The following is a 24851-nucleotide window of genomic DNA, read 5'->3' on the forward strand; positions in this document are numbered from 1 at the left end:
TTATTCAGAAAGTCACATGGTTTTCAGGCTTGAAATTCATGGAGGTAAAGCTGTCATCAATAATAATGAAACTTCTTGGCAGATTAAAACTGTGTGCTGGACCGAGACTCGAACTCGGGACCTTTGCTTTTCACGGACAAGTGCTCTACCAACTGAGCTACCCAAGCATGACTCATGCCCTGTCATCTCAGCTTTACTTCTGTCAGTACCTCATCTCCTACCTTCCAAACTTCACAGAAGCTCTCCTGCGAAACTTGGAGAACTAGCACTCCTGGAAGAAAGGATATTGCAGAGACATGGTTAGTTCTGCAAGTTTCGCAGGAGGGATTTTGTGAAGTTCGGAAGGTAGGAGATGAGGTACTGGCAGAAGTAAAGCTGTGAGGATGGGTCATGAGTTGTGCTTGGGTAGCTCAGTTGGTAGAGCACTTGCCCGCCAAAGGCAAAAGTCCCGAGTTCAAATCTCGGTCCGGCACACAGTTTTAATATGCCAGGAAGTTTCATATCAGCGCACACTCCGCTGCAGAGTGAAAATCTCATTCTGGGATCAACAATAATGTTGCACTGAACACCATAGTGCTTTACTGGCATCATTCTATTGGAGTTAGCATGTCCTTGTCTTCCTCCAACCATTGTACTGGCTTACCCAGTCAGTTATTTGGGGACGTACAGTTTAACAGTGTCTTTAAATCATGCTGCAGCTCTTCATTTTTCATATTAACAATGTCAAATGTCAAAGAAGCTGTAAGTGACAAATAAAAATTCTAAGATTGACCAGGGACAGAACCCCAGACATTTGGATCCTAACCTGGCACTTAAATGAGTCACATCAGAGCCATAGAAAGTAAAGTATTAATTTGCTGTTTCATTGTTACACCTGGCTAAAACAAAGAAACTGTATATATACTTGCTATCATTGTAGAATCTCTGGTTATAGTTGATGTAAAATGTTTTAGGTTGGTAGGTTCTTCAAAATAGCGGCATAAATCAAGAATGGCTGTGATGGAAAGCTGGCCAAGAAGGAGGTATGGAACTGCGTTTAAAATAATTTGAAGAGTCAGTAGCCGTACTAGAAACAAGGTAACAGAAGGAAGTGGGAATTATGAAGGACCAAATGTGTAATAGTCTTCAGTGAGTGAAAGACCCACAATGCTACAGCAAATGAAAAATGTAACTCCGGGAATTGACAGCCTGGTGATAGAACTACTAAAACAAGATGGAGAAGTGTGCAGAAAATATGGATTGGTTCTGCAGTGTTGAAGAAATGAGAAGATGGCAGAAGTAATCATATATCCAATATAAAAGAAAGGAGAAGAATTACAGAGGGGTATTATCATGATGCAGTGTATAGATCATCTTCATGCACATTCTTGTGGAGCAAACCTGTGAACAATACTAGCTCAGATGTTGAAGAAACACGTTAGTGTCAGACTAAAATATCCATACTCACAAGGAGATCACACAGCAATTGAATTTTTATGATTCTTTATGTTTATGGCACATCAAGTTCAGAACTGGAATATCAATATGCCAAAGCAGTTTGACGCAACTCTCAAGAATTCTCTTGAAAATGGACTTTGAAATTTTTTTTAGCTTCTTGAATTTGCTAAATCTAGTTCAGCTTTTTATTGGACCATGTGGCGCAGTAAGCAACTGCTTACCTGTAAAGTGTGCAGCTCAGGTTCAGTAATATAAATTTTCAAACAAAGATTCTTGCATTTCCGGGAGAGTAAAGTATGTAAAGTTGCAATAATTTTTTAGTTTTTTTTTAAATTTAAACTTTCTTTACTAACAATGTTTTATAAAATATCAGTACCTAATCAAGAACTTATATTTGAAATGAAAACTGAAATTTTGTGTGCAATATGTAATTACAAATAAGATGACATGTATTTTTCATAGTAAATGACAATTAGGTATTTGTTAATTAGTGTATATTTGATAAATTATATACTTAAATTATTAGTCATTTGAACTGAATGGGGGTGGAGAAACAACAACAACAACAAGAACAAGAACAACTTGAACCAGCAATTACCAGTCTCAAGCACTACCACCTCTGCCTCCCCCCATCTCTCTCTCTCTCTCTCTCTCTCTCTCTCTCTCTCTCTCTCTCCTCTCTTCCTCTCCTTCCTTCCTTCCCCCCCCCCCCCCTCCCCCCTGCTCATTCTTGTGTGTTTTATATTTCACATAAATGATCACAGAACATCCACTTTTGTTTAAAAATTTGCACGGACTGGGTTCGAACATGGGCTGCCAACATGGCAGGTGAGCGTTCTACCATAGAGCCATGTGGCCCATTGAAAAATCCTCCTACCTTTAGCTTAGAAAATTTTAAAGTTAATTTTCTTGAGAACAGTTGAGAGATGCATCAAACTGCTTCATGGGATCAATATTTGAGTTGTGAGCTTCACGTACCATAAATAAAAAAAAATAATTCAAAATTCTAATTGCCATGTGGTCTAAGTGCCAAAGAAGTGATTTAAAAGATGTTAGGATTTTAAGAAGGTATATTGTATATTTATAGACATGAAGAAATCTTATGATAGTATCAACTGTGAATTCGTATCTAAGATAATGCAGGAAAGAGGAATACTTTTGAAACTGATCAGTACAACAAGAAAATGCATCGAGGAAGCTAAGTGTAAAGTGAGGCTTGAAGGCAGTGAATCTGAATGTTCTATGGTTGAGACCGGTGCAAAGCAGGGAGACTACATATTCAAAAGTCTGTTGAACTTCATATTGCAGAAGGCACTAAAAAGGCATCATTAATTGGCAGAGGTATGAGTATAGGTGATTGGGTGAAATTACTATCTTTTGCTGATGATAGTATTCTTATAGCAGAGGAAGAAAACAAATTAAGAAGGGCATCTAGGAAAAAAAATATAATTCAAAATATGACCCCAAAGCTGGGAATAGAAATGACAAAAGTAGCCGAACCTAAATTTCTTAGCGGTCTACCATATGGTTGTTTCAGTGTAAGTTTTCATCAGTATGTAACCAAGAACTTAGAATTTTATGCTTGTTTAACAGTTCTTGTTCGTATTTAGTATACTAGGTTAATAGGAAAGGGGGGGGGGGGGGGGGTATATTTTTGGCAGTACAAATCTGAGCGAATTATTATTATTATTTCAAAAGTTGAAAGCAAGCGTATTTTTGCCACACCATTCAATAACTTTCACAAAAACATCATTTTCTACTTTCTCTGTGACATTTCTTTGCTTGACTCTACATTAATGCTTTTATAATCAGCAAACAGGACACATTCTACTTCCAGATTCAAATAAAATAGCAGATCATTAACATAAAATGAGAACAGTAGTGGTCCCATGATCAAACCTTGTGGCACTCACATTGTAATTTCTCCTCATGCATGTGGTGGAGGGTCCCTCTTTGTATTACTTGTTCAACCTAAGGCAACTTTGTACATTCTGTTTCTTAAATAAGATCTAAAACAGGCACTGCTGAATTATGTAACCCATAAAAAGCTCACTTCAGTAATAGAATATTATTATTATTATTGGTGCAGTCAAATGGCTTCGATAAATCACAGAAGATCCCAACTGGTGATTTTAATTATATACTTGATAAATGTATAAACGGCTGACTCAGTGGAATTGACATTTTAAAATGCAGACTGTTATTGGCTAAGTGTCTCATTACTTCACATGTGACAACCCTGGAGTACATTACCTTCTCAAAACTTTTAGAAAATGATGTCAGTAATGACACTGTATGGTAGTTACTGATGTTTGTGAGCCACTCTGTTTATAGGCAAGTCTAACAATGGCATATTTCAGTCTTTCTGGGAAAAACTCTGAGTTTACATATTATAGGACCACACACTTTTAGTGTCTTCCCAGAGACATTATCCATCCCATAAGACTTCTACTTTTCAGTGTCATGATGATGATCCTTATTTCAGAGGGATTGTGAGATTAATTTTTAATTCACTGAATGTTTTCTATATTGCTGCTTTGGTGTACTGTTTTGCTTTCTCTTCTGAGTTTCTTGCACCACTTTCCTTACCTATTTCTAAGAAGCAGTTACTAAAAAAATCTGCTACAGTTGGACTTCCTTTTACTATGTTCCCATTGTCTTTAACAGAAATAATGTCTTCTTCTATGGTTTCTTTCTGTCTCTCTTTTAACAGTATTCCATGTCGATTTTACTTTATTATCTGATCTGTCAGTTTCAGACAAGATGTGAATACTGCTGCATTTTCTTTCAACTTTTCTTAATATGTTAGAGTACTGCTTACAATCAGAAAGTGTCTCTGGGTCATTTTTACTTGTTTTGGCTATTTCGTACAACTCCTTTTTTTCTTGTGAAGAGAATGATAGCTGTAGTGATCTAAGGTTTCTTTAATAAGTTGCTGCTATTGCATTTAATTAGTTTGTTTCAGGAAAGTTGCTTTCAAAAATGGATAGAAACTCACATTGCTGTTTAGTCAGAACAAGAAGCCATGGTTAGCGTGGAGGGTGGGGGCATTCTTTCTATAGCTTACCTTATTCCATTACTGAGATGGGAGTAGGAGGAAGGCCACTCTTACATGTCTTCACAAAGACAGTGGACAACACACTCTGATGCTTGGCTTTCCGCCTATAATATGCATGTCTATTTTACTAATGGAAAAGAGATTTTAGATTTTTTACAAAAGATTTCAGTTGTTACAGTTTATACTATGGATGTAATTTTGTGTTAAATTTCTTGTTTTTTATCTATGCTCTTCCTGGTTGACTTTAGTCCCTAATATTTGTATGTAATGAGTAATATTACATAGACATGGGCTACATATGTTCTTATTGTAATCTAGACCTCAGGCATGGTATTGCACTTTTCATCTTATATCTTGCTGCAACCTAGACCTCGAGCTAATATTGAATTTTTCATGCCGGCCGGAGTGGCCATGCGATTCTAGGCACTACAGTCTGGAACCGAGCGACCGCTACGGTCGCAGGTTCGAATCCTGCCACGGGCATGGATGTGTGTGGTGTCCTTAGGTTAGTTGGGTTTAATTAGTTCTAAGTTCTAGGCGACTGATGACCTCAGAAGTTAAGTCGCATAGTGCTCAGAGCCATTTGTATTTTTCATAGATAGGCAGTGTCCCCCCCCCCCCCCCCCCCCCTTTTTTTTTTTGAGTCATCAGTCTTCTGACTGGTTTTATGCAGCCCACCACGAATTCCTCTCCTGTGCCAACCTCTTCATGTCAGAATAGCACTTGCAACCTACATTCTCAACTTTTTGCTGGATGAAACTTCCTGGCAGACTAAAAATGTGTGCCGACCGTGACTCAAACTCAGGACCTTTGCCTTTCGCTGTGAGGACAGGTCGTGAGTCATGCTTGGGTAACTCAGTCGGTAGAGCACTTGCCCGCAAAAGGCAAAGGTACCGAGTACGAGTCTTGGTCCTGCACACAGTTTTAATCTGCCAGGAAGTTTCATATCGGTGCACAGTATGCTGCTGTGAAAATTTCGTTCTATTTGCTGGATGTATTCCAATCTCTGTCTTCCTCTACAGTTTTTCCCTCTGTAGCTCTCTCTAGTACCATGGAACTACTACTTGTCAGTGTTTTCCACAAATTCCTTTCCAATTCTGCACAGAACTTCCTCATTCCTTACCCTATAAGTCCACTTAATTGTCAACATTTGTCTGTAGCAACACATCTCAAATGCTTCCATTCTCTTCTGTTCTATGTTTCACTACCATACAATACCGTGCTCCAAACATACATTCTCAGAAATTTATTCCTCAAATTAAGGTCTATGTTTAATACTAGTAGACTTCTCTTGCCCAGCAATGCCTTTTTTTCCAGTGCTAGTCTGCTTGTGATGTCCTCCTTGCTCGATCTGTCATGGGTTGTTTTGCTAGCTTAGCAGAATTCCTTAACTTCAACTAGTTCGTGACCATCAATCCTGATATTTAATTTTTCGGTGGTCTCATTTCTGCTACTTCTCGTTCTTGGTGGCCAGGGTAAGTGTTTAAACTCAGAAGAGGATTCCTGGCGCCACTCTGTAGCAATTCTGGATGTGTGGGGTGTCGTATTGTCCTGTTTTAATTGCCCAAGTCTGTCGGAATGCACAATGGACATGAATGGATGCAGGTGATCAGACAGGATGCTTATGTACATATCACAGTCGTATCTAGACCTATAAGGGGTCCCATATCACTCCAACTGCACACACCCCACACCATTACAGTGTCTCCAGCAGCTTGAACAGCCCCTGCTTACATGCAGGGTCCATCGATTCATGAAGTTGTCTCCATACCTGTACATGCCCATCCACTCGATACAATTTGAAACGATACTTGTCCAACTAGGCAACATGTTTCCAATCAACAACAGTCCAATGGCAGTGTTGGTGGGCCCAGGTGAGGTGTAAAGCTTTGTGTTGTGCAGCCATCAAGGGTTCACAAGTGGGCCTTCAGCTCCGAAAGCCCATATTGATGATGTTTCATTGAATGGTTCGCACGCTGACACTTATCGGTGGCCCAGCACTGAAATATGCAGCAATTTGTGCTAGGGTTGCACTTCTGCCACGTTGAATGATTCTCTTCAGTTGTCCTTGGCCTCATTCTTGCAGGATCTTTTTCTGGCCTCAGGGATGTCAGAGATTTGATGTTTTACCCAATTCCTGACATTCGTGGTACACTTGTGAAATGGTTGTATGGGAAAATCCCACTTCATCGCTACCTCAGAGATGCTGCATCCCATCGCTCATGTAAGGACGATAACACCACGTTCAAACTTGCTTAAATCTTGATAACTTGCCATTCTAGCACCAGTAACTGATCTGACAACTGCACCAGACACTTGTTGTCTTATATAGGCATTGCTGCCCCCTGTGCCGTACTCTGCCTTTTTGCATATATCTTTGAAAACGCATGCCTATACCAGTTTCTTTGGCGCTTCAGTGTATGTGTTAGCCCAGTCAATGAAGACCAAAAAATGTTGATTGGGGAAAAAAATTGTACAGTCGCAAATTTTTGCAGAGTGCTAGGAGGAAGTGTCCTGAACAACACAGTAAAAGCCCTGGTACGTGGGGTGTGAACATTGGGGTGGGGGTGTTTAAAGGTCACTTTAATGTTTTCTCTTGAATAACACAAAAACCACAGCCTGTAGCAAAAATGTTTCCCAGTACAAAATTAAACTACAGTACAAATCCTACAAGAAACATCCTGTACAATTTTTCTCAAGAAAAAGTAGTTTCTGCACTGCAGGTGATGGATAAATTGCAGATTAGTAAAAATATTATTTTAACTAATGTAATGTTTATCTTCAAATGAAGTGGGATTACAAGAAGTTTTATATGTGTGTATCATATGTAACTTCAGTAGAACCATATTATGGGATAAACTGTGTTCTTGGGGGTGTAACAGGGTGATATGGGTAGTAGCACAAGGGAAGGTACGTCACCAGATTGTGTTCATGAACATCCCTCCTTCATACGTCTGCACATTGAGGATTGAGCAAGTGATTTCCCACTCTTTCTACGCCACAAAAAAACAACTACAGGGTGTCTCACAGTGTGATGTTGAACTACCACAGTGCATCTCATGGATCACTGGGAACCATGCCTGGGGAATGTTTATTTTCCACAAAATGTGGATACCACTAATGCAAGAAATGCATATGGACAGGATCTACGTAAATCTCCACACACTATTCTACACTGCTAGAGAGGAAATTCATTGTTCGTCGTCATGTATGGCAGCTGTGGAGTTCTTCCGGGAAAGGCAACGTACCCCACTTTGAGCACTGCTGAATTTTCAGTTTACAGACAACTATATCTCTCCAGCATTTTCTGTCCAGTTCTCTTACAGGAATAGGCAAAATAAATCCACTGAACTTTTGTTCATACAGGGTGTTTGTAAACTGCCATTACAAATTATGGGACTTGTAGAGAGGAGCGAGTACATAATATTTTGAGTAGGAACCCATGTCCATTAATTTACCGTTTCTATTCTACAACAGTTTCAGTTCAGATGTGTAATGCATCCACGAATGTTGAGGTGAAAGAGAAAAGAATCAGAGTTGCTTGTCGCAGCATGAAGTAGGGTATACGACATGATGTATACTGTGTCAGACGGTCACCTGATGTCACTGAATGTCTGCCTTGCCGTGAGACCTATCCAATGCCTGTGCATCTCCGGTAAAGTAAACATGGTGTGGTACATGTTTTCAGAATACACAGTGATGCTCCTTGTGTACGACAAAGTTCAAGGTAACAGAAGATCTGCTACAATCTGTTCATCATAAGAATAAACCTGATGTAAACATTGCGCTATGTATTCTCTTCCGTGTTTGCTGGAACATCATTGGATTTCCGTTTCACGTGGAACTGCAGCCAAGCTGTCTCAAATACTGTTTAGTACGATAATAAGGGTACATTTTGTGCTGTGCATTACGCGCACATCAACTTGGTGATAATAAGGGACAACAGCTTTACTGGCGCATTTAACTTGGGCAGCACTGGTCTGCAGTGACATGGCCAGCTGCAATTCACACTTAAAAAGAGTCAAGCAGAGGAGCAATACAGCTGTGAATGTCATTTAATTTTTAATCAGAATTAAATAACACACTGCAAATTTCCCACAATACCCTCCTTAGACTACTAGGCGAAAACCGCAACACATTATCATTTTTACCTAACGTACTATTGTAATTAAAAACAAGAATGATGAAAATTCCTGACTTAACCACAGGGTAATTTTTCTGCATTAGCTGTGTGTAACGTAAGAGAGTATTGAAGGATTTCACCATATGTTTAAATATTGAAGCCACTGAAGGTATTACTTACAGTCAGTCATCTTGTAATCTCTTAGCTCTTTCCCTATCAGACTCCAATAAATACATGTCAGTTCTGGAAGTGTCACCTTCTATGTTGATAATGAGCCTATCAACAACAGAATCGTTTATGATGAGCCATTCTATATCCTGCCAGCATTCGGCAGTGACACGTGAAAAAGTTGCGTTCGTTAGTTCCAGTACGTCTGACAGCTTAACAGTCTTGTTACTTCTCGGGCCAAATCCCGCAGCTTGGCTCCAGATCAGTTCTGTTGGGTTCATATTGTGATGGTACAGTAGAAAATGTAAAAATGCAGCATTTATATGATGTGCTCGATGCTGTGAAAATGATTTTTTTTCATGTTTCTACGATACTTATCTACCTCTGTGGACAATGGACATAGTCCAAATAAAGAGGATTTGGTTTTCATTTTTGCCTTAAAAATTAAATTGTTATGTTTTCTTAATTTAATCAAATTTTGTGAACAGTCTTTCATAAAATATCGATAATTAAGAATTTGTATTTGAAATGGAAACAGGAATTTCGCGTCCAGTATGTAATTAGAAACACAAATATGTGCATTATGCATAAAAAATGATGATGAGTTTTATAATTACGAGATGTAGGTATTTAAAATTGAACGAGAAAAAAAATGATACTGAGGAGATTTGAACCAACGCACAAATTAACGGAGTAGCTTCACATGCCATTACATGACAGACTGGACTACACATTCAATATAGATTTGATAATCAACTGCAGTATATACAGTGTAGGGAAAACTTCAAAGCCGATTACCTTCGTAAATTTATGAAAAACATTAAGAGAACAGCCTATTTCTTGGCGCTTTTTAACCATTTTCCATGCCCGTGTTTCACTACAAAACAGAAAGCAGCCTCAGCCATTTTCATACTGCGTATTAACAGCGCGACAATCAGAGCACAACGTTGCAGAGGCTGTGACTGTACACAAATTTTGAAAAAACTACGTAGCTAAAGCATGATTAAGAAAAACGTAGATGGCTGTTAATACATTTGAATATCTTAAAGTTTCATTTAATGTAACTAAGTAATAAGATATCTAATTCATAAGCAGGACCTACTTCCAAGAGTGTAATACCACCAGTGTATGTGTGCTATGGCTTCTGACCAATCATCACGTTTGTGTTTGTTTACATCAGGTTTATTCTTATGATGAACGGATTATAATCAGCTGTATCATAAATGTTTTGTGCAATATAGAACGTCACTACACAAACTTTTTGCCCAAGTTACACAGCTGCTCTGAGAAACAGGTACCTTCACCATGAAGAGGCAGGACTGTGGAGCTTCACGGCAATGCTGCATGCCCAAATTTGAAGCTAATGTACTGCATTGTGTTGAAGAGAATGTGGCAATGACTACTCTAACAATTGCTTGTCACAGCATTGTTTGCGATGTTCTGCATGAGCAACAATTACATCCATACCATTTACAAAGGGTACACACTATGAGTGCAACTGATTTTTCCACAACACGTTGCTTGCTGCATGTGTTTTCTGCACCACTGCATCGACACACCTGTTTTTCCGCATCGAATTCTGTTCACGGATGAATGGACATTCACTATGGACCATATTCCGAATTCGTGAAACAGCCATGTCTGGGCAAATGAAAACCCTTGTGCCATGCATGTTCAGGGATCTTGGCACTGGTTTCGTATTAACATGTGGGCAAATATTCTGGATGGGCCATACTTCCTGCCACTCAAGCCAACTGATCGTACATACTTGATATTCCTACAAAACGTATTACACCTGTTCTTGGAAGCTGTGCCACTGAATGTCTCTCAAGAAATAGGGTTTCAGCATGATGGTGCACCACCTCACTTCTCACATACAGTTCGTAGACATCTCAGCAGACAATATGCTGGAAGATGGATAGGTGGAGATGGTCCAACCACATGGCTGCTGCGATTACCAGGTTTAACTCCTACGGACACCTTCTTTTTGGGCAATATGTGAAGTTTAACTTAAGAGACTCCTGTAGAGACTGAGGAAGGTCTGCTGGTGTGGGTTCTGGCCAGTGCACTATGAATTGAAGAGACACCAGATGCAATGGAGAGTGCGTACCAGAACAGGCTTCATATTTACAATGACTGTAACATTGTTGGTGGTCGCCACATTGAGCCGCTATTGCAGTGCATCAGTACTTTTCTCTACGTACAATATGCTGGGTTCTTTTTTCTTTTGTTTGTATTAATGTGAAAATACAATGTTGCCACAAGAAAATTTGTTTGAGTGATAAATTGATGTTTTGTTACTCTTCCTTTCGAATTGTTACCTAATAATTGTGCTGTGTCACGCCTAATCCAGTTCCTCAACGAGAAGTGGCTGAGTTAAAGATCTGAATTGAAAGTATCATAAAATGGAAAGTGTTATTTCTGAACATGGGTTCCTACTCAAAATATTATGTACACTCTCCCCTCTGCAAGTCTGAGAAGTTTATAATAGGAATTTCTGAACACCCCATATAGTGGAGTTATTTTCAGTTTATTAATTGTTAAGTCAGCTATTATGTAAAAAAGCTAAACAGCAGGAGTTGTCAGCTGTTTACCACACTGAAGAGCCTGTCCCAAATGTAACATGCTGCTGGTATGTCTTTGACAAAATCGATTTCATTATGTCCACTGTCACTGTCAGAAATACTTTCCACAGCATGGGGGGTATCCAGTGCGTCACCCCAGCCTCAGCTCTCCCAACATCTGAAGAGACCCAGAGGCTTAAATTGCACCCCTCTAGAACAGAAGTAGGTCCATAGCCATTATAAAACTTCAGATAGTTCAACATAACTCAAGGATTGTATTGCAGCAGATTACTGTTTTAGACTTGGAACATGACCGGTCACATTCCACCAGAGGCATTCACACCCATCTTGGAAGATAAACTGTGCATTGGTGCAAGTGGTGATCATGTATTTCAATACCTCAGATAACTGGTTTACACCATAGTACATGTACAGGGTGTTCCTTGATAGTGACCGGGCCAAATATCTCCCGAAATAAGCATCAAACGAAAAAACTACAAAGAACAAAACTCGTCTAGCTTGACGGGGAAAACCAAATGGCGCTATGGTTGGCCCACTAGATGGTGCTGCTGTAGGTCAAACAGATATCAACTGCGTTTTTTTTTAAACAGGACCCCCCCCCATTATTTACTACATATTCGTGTAGTACGTAAAGAAATATTAATGTTTTAGTTTGACCACTTTTTTCGCTTCGTGATAGAGGGCGCTGTAATAATCACAAACGTATAAGTACGTGGTATCACGTAACATTCTGCCAGTGTGGACGATATTTGCTTTGTGGTAAATTACCCATGTTAAAATGGACCGTTTACCAATTACAGAAAAGGTCGATATTGTGTTGATGTATGGCTACTGTGGTCAAAATGCCCAACGCACGTGTGCTATGTATGCTGCTCGATATCCTGGATGACGACATCCAAGTGTCCAGACCGTTCATTGGATAGTTACGTTATTTAAGGAAACAGGAAGTGTTCAGCCACATGTGAAACATCAACCATGACCTGCAACAAATGATGATGCTCAAGTAGGTGTTTTAGCTGCTGCGGTGAGAATTGGGAATCTCAAAAACATCGGTGTTGAGAATGCTACATCAACATCGATTGCACCCATACCATATTTCTATGCACCAGAAATTGCATGGTGACGACTTTGAACATCATGTAAAGTTCTGCCACTGGGCACAAGAGAAATTACGGGACGATGACAGATTTTTTGCACGCGTTCTATTTAGCGACGAAGCATCATTCACCAACAGCAGTAATGTAAACCGGCATTATATGCACTATTGGGCAATGGAAAATCCACGATGGCTGCGACAAGTGGAACAGCAGTGACCTTGGCGGGTTAATGTATGGTGCGGCATTATGGGAGGAAGGATAATTGGCCCCCATTATATTGATGGCAGTCTAAATGGCGCAATGTATACTGATTTCCTACGTAATGTTCTACCGATGTTACTACAAGATGTTTCACTGCATGACAGAATGGCGGTGTACTTCCAACATGATGGGATGTCTGGCACATAGCTCGCGTGCGGTTGAAGCGATATTGAGTAGCATATTTCATGACAGGTGGATTGGTCGTCGAAGCATCATACCATGGCCCGCAAGTTCACCGGATCTGACGTCCCCGGATTTCTTTCTGTGGGGAAAGTTGAAGGATATTTGCTATAGTGATCCACCGACAACCCCTGACAACATGCGTCAGCACATTGTCAATGCATGTGCGAACATTACAGAAGGCAAACTACTCGCTGTTGAGAGGAATGTCGTTATGCGTATTGCCAAATGCATTGAGGTTGTCGGACATCATTTTGATCATTTATTGCATTGATGTGATATTTACAGGTAATAATGTCGTGACAGCATGCGTTCTCAGAAATGATAAGTTCACAAAGGTACATGTATCACATTGGAACAACCGAAATAAAATGGTCAAACATACCTACGTTCTGTATTTTAATTTAAAAACCCACCTGTTACCAACTCTTTGTCTAAAATTGTGAGCCATATGTTTGTGACTATTACAGCGCCATCTATCACAAAGCAAAAAAAGTGGTCCAACTAAAACATTCATATTTCTTTATGTACTGCACAAATATGTAATAAAAATGTGGCTTCTTATTTTAAAAAAACTAAGTTGATATCCGTTTGACCTATGGCAGCACCATCTAGCGGGCCAACCATAGCGCCATCTGGTTTCCCCCTTCAAGCCAGACAAGTTTCGTTCTTTGTAGTTTTCTCGTTTGATGCTTATTCCGTGAGATATTTTGCCCAGTCATGATCAATGGACCACCCTGTATATGGTGAACCCATACTGCACTGACAGAATTTTTTAGGTTGTTCAGGGACATTTTCTTAGGATTTTGGTATAAGGGGCCATGGTTTCTGGTGGCTCATTATAGAGTAATTATGTGTTAATAATTTATACAGGTACCTTTGTTCCTGTGAAAATACCTTCATAGCAGTGAAAGAACCTGTAATATGCACTCACCAAAACATACTGTTTATTACTGTTAACATACAACTAAAAAACAAACTTGATGCAGACTGTGCATTGTTGAATCCCAACTTGAGAGCAAATAGTAAATTGAGCATTACTGTTGTCAGCAGCAAGTGCTGTCAGTGGTTTGTTCCCAAACAAGACACACAACTTATACCGCTTACATTTGCACTGTTGAGCAGATACTTTCAGTGCAATATAGATACAAAGATAAATGAGGGTAAGAGATCAAACAAAATGCAATTACTCCATAACAAACCACCGGAAAATTTTCATATACCAAAACATTCAGAAAGTACCCATGTCTACATACAACTTCCAGAATTTTGTCTGTGTACAACCTACAATATGTAGGTGCTATCCCTAATAACTTCATTGTTGATGAGACATTAAACCCAAATCGTCTTTCTTCTTTTTCCTCAGTTACTTATGTTTTACTCATTTTGGATGTATTCATACTCTGTTACTGTGATTCCTTTGTATTTAATGTGATGAGTTTGCTTCTTCTACAAAGCAGATGTTATTAAGTGCATATTATTTACAGATAAATCACAGAAAGTAATAGTTCGGGACTCTTTTGAAAATGTTAAATGTGAAAAATTTCTGGGGGTGGATACCTCTTGGCCAACACAATATTCTAGAAGTTTGTTGAATAACTCTCATGTTAGTCTAGGTTTCAGACCCCTCATTTGCTGTTATTGGTCCTTGGGGCAAGTGTGGCAGATCCCTCCTGCCAGTATACGAGGTGCTATCCAAAATTTTTGGGACTGGTGCTGCCATCTCTTAAAAACCTTACCTTTGGACTATGGTCACCATCACCCTTGAAGTAGTTCCCATCCGCATGTAGACACCAGTCCCAGCACTTCTGCCACTGGTCAAACATTTTCTGGAATTCCTGTTCTTTGAGGGTGTTTATCTCCGCGATGCTTATTGAATCCTCTCTAGAGTGTTGAACTGACAGCCTTTCAACTGGAGTTTCAGTTTTGGGGATAACGCAAAGTTGCAAGGTGCCAAATCAGGTGAGTACAGTGGGTGGGGTACAACCGCCATGTTGCTTTTTGCCAAGAAGGTCCTGGTTCAGCAAGGACGTGTGACAGGGCGCATTGTCGGGATGCAGCAGCCAGTTCCCTTGGCGCCAAAGTTCAGGCCGTCATCACCGCACATTTTCACGGAGCCATCGCAAAACGTCACAGTAGTAGGCGGAATTCACTGTTTGGTTGGGTGGGACGAATTCTTTGTGGACAATTCCCTTGGTATCAAAGAAAACGATGATCATGCTCTTCACTTTGCTCTTCACCTGTCTCGCTTTTTTGGGTCTTGGAGAGCCTGGGCTCTTCCACTGGGACAGTTGTTGCTTAGTCTCTGGGCCATAACTGTAAGTCCGGCTCTCGTCACCAGTGATAACCCGTGGCAAGAAGGTTGGATTATCAGATGCGGTCTGCTGAAGGTCCGTGCTCACTTCAACATCCTGTGCCTTCTGATTGGCAGTCAAGATCCAATGGTTCGACGTTGATCCGCACAAACCAATTGTTGAAGTTTGCCAACAATGTCTGGCATTGTGCAGCTAACAGGTCTTCCAGTGTGAGTATCATCTTCGACGTCTGTACGGCCGGCCCTGAACCGAGCATGCCACTCACACACACATGCATGGCTCATGCTCTGTCCTCCAAACACTTGTTGAATCATTGCAAGGGTCTCCGTAGCACTTTTCCTGAGATTCACACAGAATTTGATACACACGCGCTGTTCTGTTCGCGGACCCGTTGTAAAATCGCCACACACCAAACACAGGGTATTATGGAAATCACTGTGGACACACAACACGTCCTCCCAGCTGAATGCCACTCCGCACACTAATTCATCAGATATGCAGCTCTTGCCACCTAGTGGTGCAAAGATCTACTACTCCTACTTTCCAGATGGCAGCACCAGTCCCGAAAGTTTTGGATTCCACCTCGTATTACCTAGAGGCAGAGTGTACCCTGTATGGCACGAGTGGAGTTGGTTCAGGTGCTCACAAAGGATGCCTTAAGGTGTGATCGCCAGGACTAGCTGGCAGCCTTGCATTGCACTGATGGTTACAGGTATCCAGCCAGGTATACTTCTGAACATATGAGAGCAGACAGAAATGCCAACTGTGCAGGGCAGTGGTTTTTCTATCTGCACTGTAAACATTCGTGAAATACATTCAGCCATGCCATTGAGGCAGGGTGAAATGGAGGTGCAGCAAAATGTTCGATTCCCTTCAGAGTGCAAAACCATCAAAAACCAGTGGATTCAAATTGTAGTCCATTATTAGTGGCAAGAACTCGTAGACCTCAGTAGATAGAAAACTCAGTGGCTTGGGCCTTAGTGGTATTCTCCATCGCGGTCTGTTGCTTTTTGATGATGTACGGGTAATGAGAAGAAGCTTTTATTAAAACCAGCCATGTAGCCATATGGAATACACTCATGAACCTGATCTCTCGGCTCTTTAGTGTGGGCTGGTAGGCTTGGGGTCTGTACTGGCTGCTGTGTCTGACGAGCTTGGTGGTGTTTGGCCATGTGTGTGATATTCTCATTGACTTATGGCCAGATGATTTCTCCCATCAATTTTATCATCATCATCATCATCATCATCATCATCAAACAACAGGGTTGCTTGTCATATTATCATTCCTGAAAAAAAAATCATTTGTGTTTTCTGATGAGTACCTGTCATTTGTTTAAGCTAATGTGAAGAAGAGTGTGGTTTGCATTTTGAAAATATGTGTTGTTACTCACTCTTCTAAGTTTTTACACTTCACCTTCTAGTGTGTTTGCAGAGTGACTGCCTCAGCCTTTTTAATATAGTGGTCATCCAGACATATATATCTGTTACGGCAGTTTAATTGTCCCTTTCTCAACTTCCCATTTTCTTTTGTTATATGCCTGTCTCCTGCACATTTATGTCCTGTGTCTTATCAGATATGAGTCAAGTAAATAGAAAACTTGTAGCAGTGTAATTTTGTGAAATGATTGGTTCATCTGTACTACATGGTAAAATAATGTGAAATGTTTTCGATAACAGGCCCTGGAAGAGGATGAAGAAGATGGTGAAGAGGAACAAGCAGTGCATCGATCAAACAAGAAATCACGCAAACGTCAGCGGCTTGACCTTCCGGTCTCACCAGCACCCAACATTTCAGGGGAACCTCACAAGAAACGCCGTAATCGTGATCAAGTCTCCAATTTAGAATCAGTAAATCTGAAGTTGCAGATGAAAGAATTACTTGATGTTGTTATAGGTTATGCTGATAGGTAAGTCTTTCCTTGCTACCCAAAAAACTGGAGTTTAGTTTTTGGATTTAAGTATCTGGTACAATCAGAAGTTAGACTGCTGTTCATTTTCTTTTGTTTATCAACAGAAAAAATATTGCGTAGAAAAAATAATCCCAAAAACATTTAGCTAGCTGTCTGGATATCATTCAAGAAACTACTTGTGCTTGCCTTCACCTTCTTTATGACAATCTTTGCTCAGTTGACATACTACCAGTGGAATAGCAGAAGGGGTGTGATTAGGAAGGTATGGATTTGTTTGTAGTTAAAAGCACATTATAACCTCCCACAGATATGCATTTCTGTTGTGGTGGGCATCAAAATTATGCTTTGTTGATAGCCATTTGAGGCCCTGAAGATGAAGATGTGCTTTGAAATGCGCATTTACAAATAAAATACACTATTGTAAAGACGCTAGACAGGCTTTATTGTTAAGTTTACCAGCAGACATTCTTGTTTTTGAACTTCATCAAATGTTTTATTGTAAAATTTCATTGTGATACTTGTATTATAAAGTGTGATAAGTGTGGGTGTGGATGTAGGTTACTCTGCCAGACAGTTGCACGAGTTATGGGTTGATGTTTCAATTAGGTGATTGTTGTGGGGACCTTGACAGGGAACTCGTAGAGGCTCTCACATAAAGCTGTAGACTACATAGAAGAGGTAAGACAATCCAGGGGGAAAATATTTGTATCTAGGGACCTGAAAATGTAGCGCCTATTTTTGGTGAATTTCACGTCTTTTTTTGCCAAAATTCATGTGTGTGTGTCACTAACCATTGCCACCAAGAATAACTCCGAAAGTATGATAGTAGCTGAAACATTTGTGGGACAAATGTTGCATGGGACAACGGGGGCCATAATATGATGTTGGTTTTTTTTGTTGCTAGATGGGGCTGCTTCAGAGATGTGAAGGTCAACGTCGTTGTTTTTTCTTTTTTAAAATGTGATGCTATAGTTTGATACCTATTTTCTGATAGTGGCTATTGAGACAAATCCAATGATGTGTATCAGTAAGGTCTTTGAAGGTCAACAAAGGTGGCATGAGTGTCCATTTACAGAAGGTGTTCGAAGTGATGTCCATTGGTTCAATGCAGTGCTGCAATCATCTTATCATGGATTGAGTTATATTCCTTATCACATCAGCACTTATTGAAGCACATGCTCTGACACTTCTCTCTCACATATCTCCAGGTGTAGTTTGAACATCTTTATAAACAATGTCTTTTATGAATCCCCACAAGAAAAAAATCCAGAAGCGTCAAGTCTGGCGAACGAGCTGGCTGTGACACATCTCCTCCACATCCAATTCCACGTTTTTGGGAATTGTGTCTGCAACTGATTTCTAGCCATCAATGAAAAATGTATCGGACACCCATCGTGTTGATATCACATTCTGTTCTTTGTTCCTAAAGGTATTTCTTCCAATAACAGACCTAATGTTTCTTGCAGGAATGTAGTGTAATTCCTAACTTAAGATTTTCTGTAGTTCTGTCCTCCAGAATCCCCCACCATACATTCACCGACTATGGTTTTTGGTGTGCAACTTGCCGCAGCCAACATGGGTTTTCAGTTGCCCAATAATGCATGTTATGTGAATTAACATTTCTATGGTTAGTGAATGTGGCCTCGTCAGTAAATAAAATCAAATTAATAAACGTGTCGTCTCTCTAATCTGAAGTTGAGCCCATCGGCAGAATTCAATGCGATGTATACAATCCGTACCAGTTAATTCTTGGTGGAGACTGATATGGTAAGGATGATATTTATGGTGATGCAAACATGAACAACACTACTATGGCTCATGCCTGATTCCATTGATTTGATGTGAACTACCACAAGGATCTCTAACCACAGTGGTGAGAGTACCAATTTCGGTTTCCTTGTTAGTAACTTTCCTTTGTGGGATATGTTTCTGTTGTGTTAAAGATGCAGTTGTTCTCAATTTATCATACACATATTTAAACATACGTTTTGTAAGGTGAGTAAGTTGAGGATATCTTTCAGCGTAGAAGTCTCTAGCTCTCACTGAATTTCATTGCCATTCTCTGTAAATGACTCGTATCGACTTGTTCTTTGAAGGAATACGTCATTCACATTCGCTTGATTTGACAATACTAGTCTTACTATTCCTATCAGTGTTGTATTGTGAAACTGTCAGATGGTGTTTACATGTCAGTGACATGTTAGATGGATATGTCGTATTTGGCAAATCTTTACTATTTGCACAATACACGAGAGAGATTGTCAGAGCATGTGCTTCGATAAGTGCTGAGGTGATAAGGAATACCACTCAATCCCTGATAAGAAGATTGCAGCACTGCATAATTTTGTATATTTGCATCTTGAGTCAGAAGTTGCATCTACTTTCACATTTATTGCCAAATGCAAATTTTTTGGCGATGAATGTTTGGGTGGCAATCAGCATTCCAATCATTTACATACTTCTATACTAGTATTTACTACAAAAATGAAAGAAAGTGCACCTCAAAATTAGTTCAGGAAGTTCATCACTATAGAAATGGTAGTTCTGTTGTGTAGTGACTCGATGTGTAGTGACATCTATGAAGGAGTGAAAGTGCTGTTCTTTAGGTTAGTCAGGAGACATTTGGCTCTCCCATTCCAGCATATCTGGGTCGTATGGCTGGTGAGGGAGACAGGAACAGTCAGTGTACATGAAAATATTATTCCATTAAGCTCGAACAACTGCAGGTGCATGCTTTCATCTCGGGCACAGCCTGGCATTGGCCTGTTATGTCCCCGTGTCAGTACAGTAGGCATGGCAGACATAGCTGAAGTTTACACATGCTACTGGAAAGCAGTGTCTTATTCGACAATATTGATGCACTGGGTGCTGGAATGGAAGTGGCAGCCACAGCCCCGCGGCTTTGGTGGCAGCGGCCGGAAGAAGACCTCTGGTGTAGTGGACAGGTGCCCAGTGATGCGGCAGATGCAGTGCTGCCCAGAGTGACGAATGCTGGGATACTACAAGGTGTCGGACCTCAGTGATGCAGAGGTAGGAGGACCTCAGTTTGTGCCTTGGACCGTGAGGCGGCAGCAGCAGGATAAATCGGCAGGTGGTCTTGTGGAGACAGAAGCAAAGTGAAGGTGACATGATGGTTAGGTCATCAGGCAGCAGTTGTTAGTTCACACCCTAACTGTGTAGAAGAATGACATTAACCCCAAAACGGAGCCAGATGTGTGACCCACACATGTCGATACCTGCTCAGCTGGCCTATATATGCCCAAAGGGGGCTCCTTAACACGAAAGAGGAGTACTACTGCGTGCTTCAGTACTGTCAATACTTCCTGAAGGCTGGTCATTGCCTGGAGAACTGGGTCCTTATTGAGGAAGCTGCCACTACTGTGGAATGCTGCATTGGCTGGCTGCGACTTACGCCCTGGAAATGGAACTGGACTTTTATCATGGCCTAATTGCTGCAGTAAAATGCTCTTACTAAAAGCCTGCCCTCTTTAAATTTGAAATAGTGCAAAATAGTGCATGTTTACAACCACCTCTACATGGAACCATATACCCCAGGAGTATATCAGGAGGTCTTACGTAATGGGAATATCTGTTTCATTGGAACAAGTGCATTTCGGAACTCCTATGGTGCCATCCTCCAATATTGCTCTCTCTCATATTATGCTTTACCACCTTTGTAGAATTTAGTAAGTGGAGAGTAGTCAGTTATTCACACTGAGGTAAACGTAATCAGATCTGCACATGCCTGGCAGATAGAGCAGTGCTGAAAATCAGATGTCAACATTAGTGCTCACGAAGACAATCTGAATGTTTTACAACTGATTTGATATGTTTCAGTGTAGTGATGGCTTTCAAAAGGGGATGTATTATGTTACAAATACAATCCACCAGGTTGTTGAAGTGTGCAGTCCAATCTTCCAGTAGGCTCAAAGACACCATGATATCAGAAATACTTCTCTGTAACAGTGTGTGTGTGTGTGTGTGTGTGTGTGTGTGTGTGTTTTTTCTTTGTGTGGATGGGTGGGTTGGTGAGAGCACGCTTGTTGCACTGTGGGTATACAAATGCGTGCCAACTACAGAGAACCTCACAGCGTTTCAAATAACAAGTGTGAAATGTTGCCAAATTATTGCTGAAAGTAACCATAATATCATTCACTTGAACTGGGATAGGGAAACCATGAAAAACCTTATTCTGGATGCCCTGCTCGAGGTTTGAGCCAAATGCAAGGCCCTATAGCAAGAAGGGCCACAGTGTGAGTACGTGAACAGCATCAACAGTCCCACCAAGTTAACAGTGCTGTGGGAGACATTCAAGAGGCTTTAATTGCAAGGCAGGCGGTGCCATACAATTGCTGCAAGATGAGTGGCCATCTCTACACAAGCCTAAAAGATGCATCCTAGAAAAGTGTGGAGATTTAGCGAGGATTACAGGCAACTGTTAAACAGAATTCAGTTTTCCGTAACTACAGAAATATTCTTAAAGTGAGCACTTGGAGCTTCAGCTCCATGAATTACATTCTAACTGTCCCATTTCTACACAGATTGATTCAACATTGTCTGTGGCATGTGACACAATAAGATTCATTACAGCTTGCTGTGGCAATTCAGAGCGAAGCTCAGGAAATTCTACTTAACGTTTTAAATGTACAATAAGAGGGAGGATAATCTTCTAAATTGTGGAAAGGAGCTCTTTTCTGTTCCCTCACTGGAACCCAGGAGAAACAAAATCAACTTTACAAAGTATCAATCTACTGTCTTCAGTAGTTGTGTAGGGAATGTCACCTTGTCTTGCTCATAGTATACAGACAATGACACTCCTTATTTGCTTTCAGTGTGGGTGCAGGAGATATATGAACAGATCCTCATACCTGAAGGGATTTAGTCTGGTCAAAGTAGAATTTGGGACTAACCCCATTTTCACCTACTATGTAGGAGTTGCTGAGCTGCAATTTAATATCAGATGGCAACAGCACCTCATGTTTCAGCAAACATACAGAATGAATTCTGTACCTCCAGGCACCATGCTCCACATGCATCCATGTGCTCAAAAACCACAGAGTGATGTGACATCGTGGTAAAGATACAGAACTCATATTTGAGAAGAAAAGGGGTTCAAATCTCCATCCAGCCATCCATATTTAGATTTCTCTTGAGTTCTTAATTCACTTGATTAGATTGCTAGAATGAGTCCTTAGAGAAACCCACAGCTATACCAGATTCATTGCCTACATTTTTGAGTAGAAACCTAACTTTGTAATTCCAATTCCCTATTATCTAACTGTCAGTGCTTGCAGCAGTTCCCACACTGTACACACAGGGTCAAGACATAAATTGCTTGATAAAACATACAAAAGAAATCAAAGTCAATTGCAGTTGATTTTACTAAAATGTACTTTGTGTTTTAACCTTCCATATTCTAGACAAATTTTTACGTGTTTACTTTTATTTTAACAATTACAGTTTCAAAAGGAACCTTACTGTGTACTGTCCTATAACTGAAGAAGGAACAGTTTGCAGGAAGCACATTGACAGATGTGACTTGGAACCATGAAATTCTTTTCTAGCATATTTGCATAAAATTGTGAAAGCTTCAGGTAACTGTAATGATAAGAACCAAGAAGGTCTCTGCCCCTGCAGTGGGATTTTTTTTGATGATATCAGAGATCATAATTGTATTCCTGAGTATGAGGACACAAAGTGGCCCTTTAAAGATTCAATACTAGCTGTAAAAATAATACTTACGTGCAGATATAATCTGACAATCATGTTCAAATCTAATCCATTTAACTTTTTACTGATATTTTTCATTTTGTAGCCTCTAGTAAAGATGACATAGCTACTAAAAATAAATGAATCATTATTGACATTCTCAAAACAAACATTACTTCGTTATATGGCATTTGATTTCGTCCGTTCTTCTTTTTGTCTCAAAATGAATAAATTTTACATTAGTATTTTGAACAAAGAAACCCCCCCCCCCCCCCCACCAGTATCTTAATTTCGTAGAAGAGTGTGGTGGTTTGTCTGTCCATATAATTTTAATGTCAATTTACTGGCATACCAGAATACATTTCAGATAACAGTTCAATGAAAGGTTTGCAGCAAGATTAAATTTATCTTTTGCATAAAGATAATGAGTTCATTTTGCTATCCTTGCACCTCAGCAATACAAAGCTGTCTCTCACATCACACCTCAAAGGTAACACCTCTGGTGGTGATCTGTTCATAAAGGGATGGGCTCTGCAGCCTTCAGTTACTGCTTTGTTAGCCTTGAATTCCATCTATATCTTCTTGCTGCATCCATTACCAGATCCTCACTATGTACTTGTTTTCTTTTGAACTGCTTTTAACTCTAATATGAAAACTTGTATTATAGACATAAACTTGCTTGGAATATACTCTTTAGCCTATGCTGCTCTAGGCTCATCATTGTTTGTGTCTGTATCTGCTCCTCTGTATTTTCTACTTGTAATAGACCTCTGTTAGTACTGACACAAAATTTATTGAATTTGGTAGATATCAGTTGAAAGAAGTTGAGTGATTTCAATCCATGCCAGCAGATCATCAGTACTGGGTGTCCAAAAGCACTGCTAGTAGTTAAGTTACAGGAATGCTCTTCTGCCTGAATATCTCGGTTTTCTGTCCCCTATCTCTCCATCCTTTCCTTCCAGTTTGTGACTATTCAGTTTCTTAGTCCCGTTTGTTTCAACGTACCCTCATAATACTGTGTGCTTGTATTACATGTATTTTGGAATTTTAATTTATATTTTGTCCTGACAAAAATCTACCATCTGGTGAGCAAGATGTATGAAACAGGCGAAATACCCTCAGACTTAAAGAAGAATATAATAATTCCAATCCCAAAGAAAGCAGGTGTTGACAGATGTGAAAATTACCGAACTATCAGTTTAATAAGTCACAGCTACAAAATACTAACACAAATTCTTTACAGACGAATGGAAAAACTAGTAGAAGCCAACCTCGGGGAAGATCAGTTTGGATTTCGTAGAAACACTGGAACACGTGAGGCAATACTGACATTACGACTTATCTTAGAAGAAAGATTAAGGAAAGGCAAACCTACGTTTCTAGCATTTGTAGACTTAGAGAAAGCTTTTGACAATGTTGACTGGAATACTCTCTTTCAAATTCTAAAGGTGGCAGGGGTAAAATACAGGGAGCGAAAGGCTATTTACAATTTGTACAGAAACCAGATGGCAGTTATAAGAGTCGAGGGGTATGAAAGGGAAGCAGTGGTTGGGAAGGGAGTAAGACAGGGTTGTAGCCTCTCCTCGATGTTGTTCAATCTGTATATTGAGCAAGCAGTAAAGGAAACAAAAGAAAAATTCGGAGTAGGTATTAAAATCCATGGAGAAGAAATAAAAACTTTGAGGTTCGCTGATGACATTGTAATTCTGTCAGAGACAGCAAAGGACTTGGAAGAGCAGTTGAATGGAATGGACAGTGTCTTGAAAGGAGGATATAAGATGAACATCAACAAAAGCAAAACGAAGATAATGGAATGTAGTCGAATTTAAGTCGGGTGATGCTGAGGGAATTAGATTAGGAAATGAGACACTTAAAGTAGTAAAGGAGTTTTGCTATTTGGGGAGCAAAATAACTGATGATGGTCGAAGTAGAGAGGATATAAAATGTAGACTGGCAATGGCAAGGAAAGCGTTTCTGAAGAAGAGAAATTTGTTAACATCGAGTATAG

General features: G+C 40.0%; 1 protein-coding gene across 1 annotated transcript in view; it reads left to right on the forward strand.

Moving 5' to 3' along the window:
* Positions 1–24851, forward strand: part of LOC124555269 (ATP-dependent helicase brm-like) — a 188619-nt gene that overhangs the window by 144754 nt on the left and 19014 nt on the right. Inside the window, exon 20 of the mRNA XM_047129138.1 lies at positions 16902–17131. Within this exon, the coding sequence (XP_046985094.1) occupies positions 16902–17131 (230 nt within the window). The remainder of the gene's footprint in view (positions 1–16901; positions 17132–24851) is intronic.

Source organism: Schistocerca americana, chromosome X, assembly GCF_021461395.2.
Source record: "Schistocerca americana isolate TAMUIC-IGC-003095 chromosome X, iqSchAmer2.1, whole genome shotgun sequence".
Classification (NCBI taxonomy): Eukaryota; Metazoa; Arthropoda; class Insecta; order Orthoptera; family Acrididae; genus Schistocerca; species Schistocerca americana.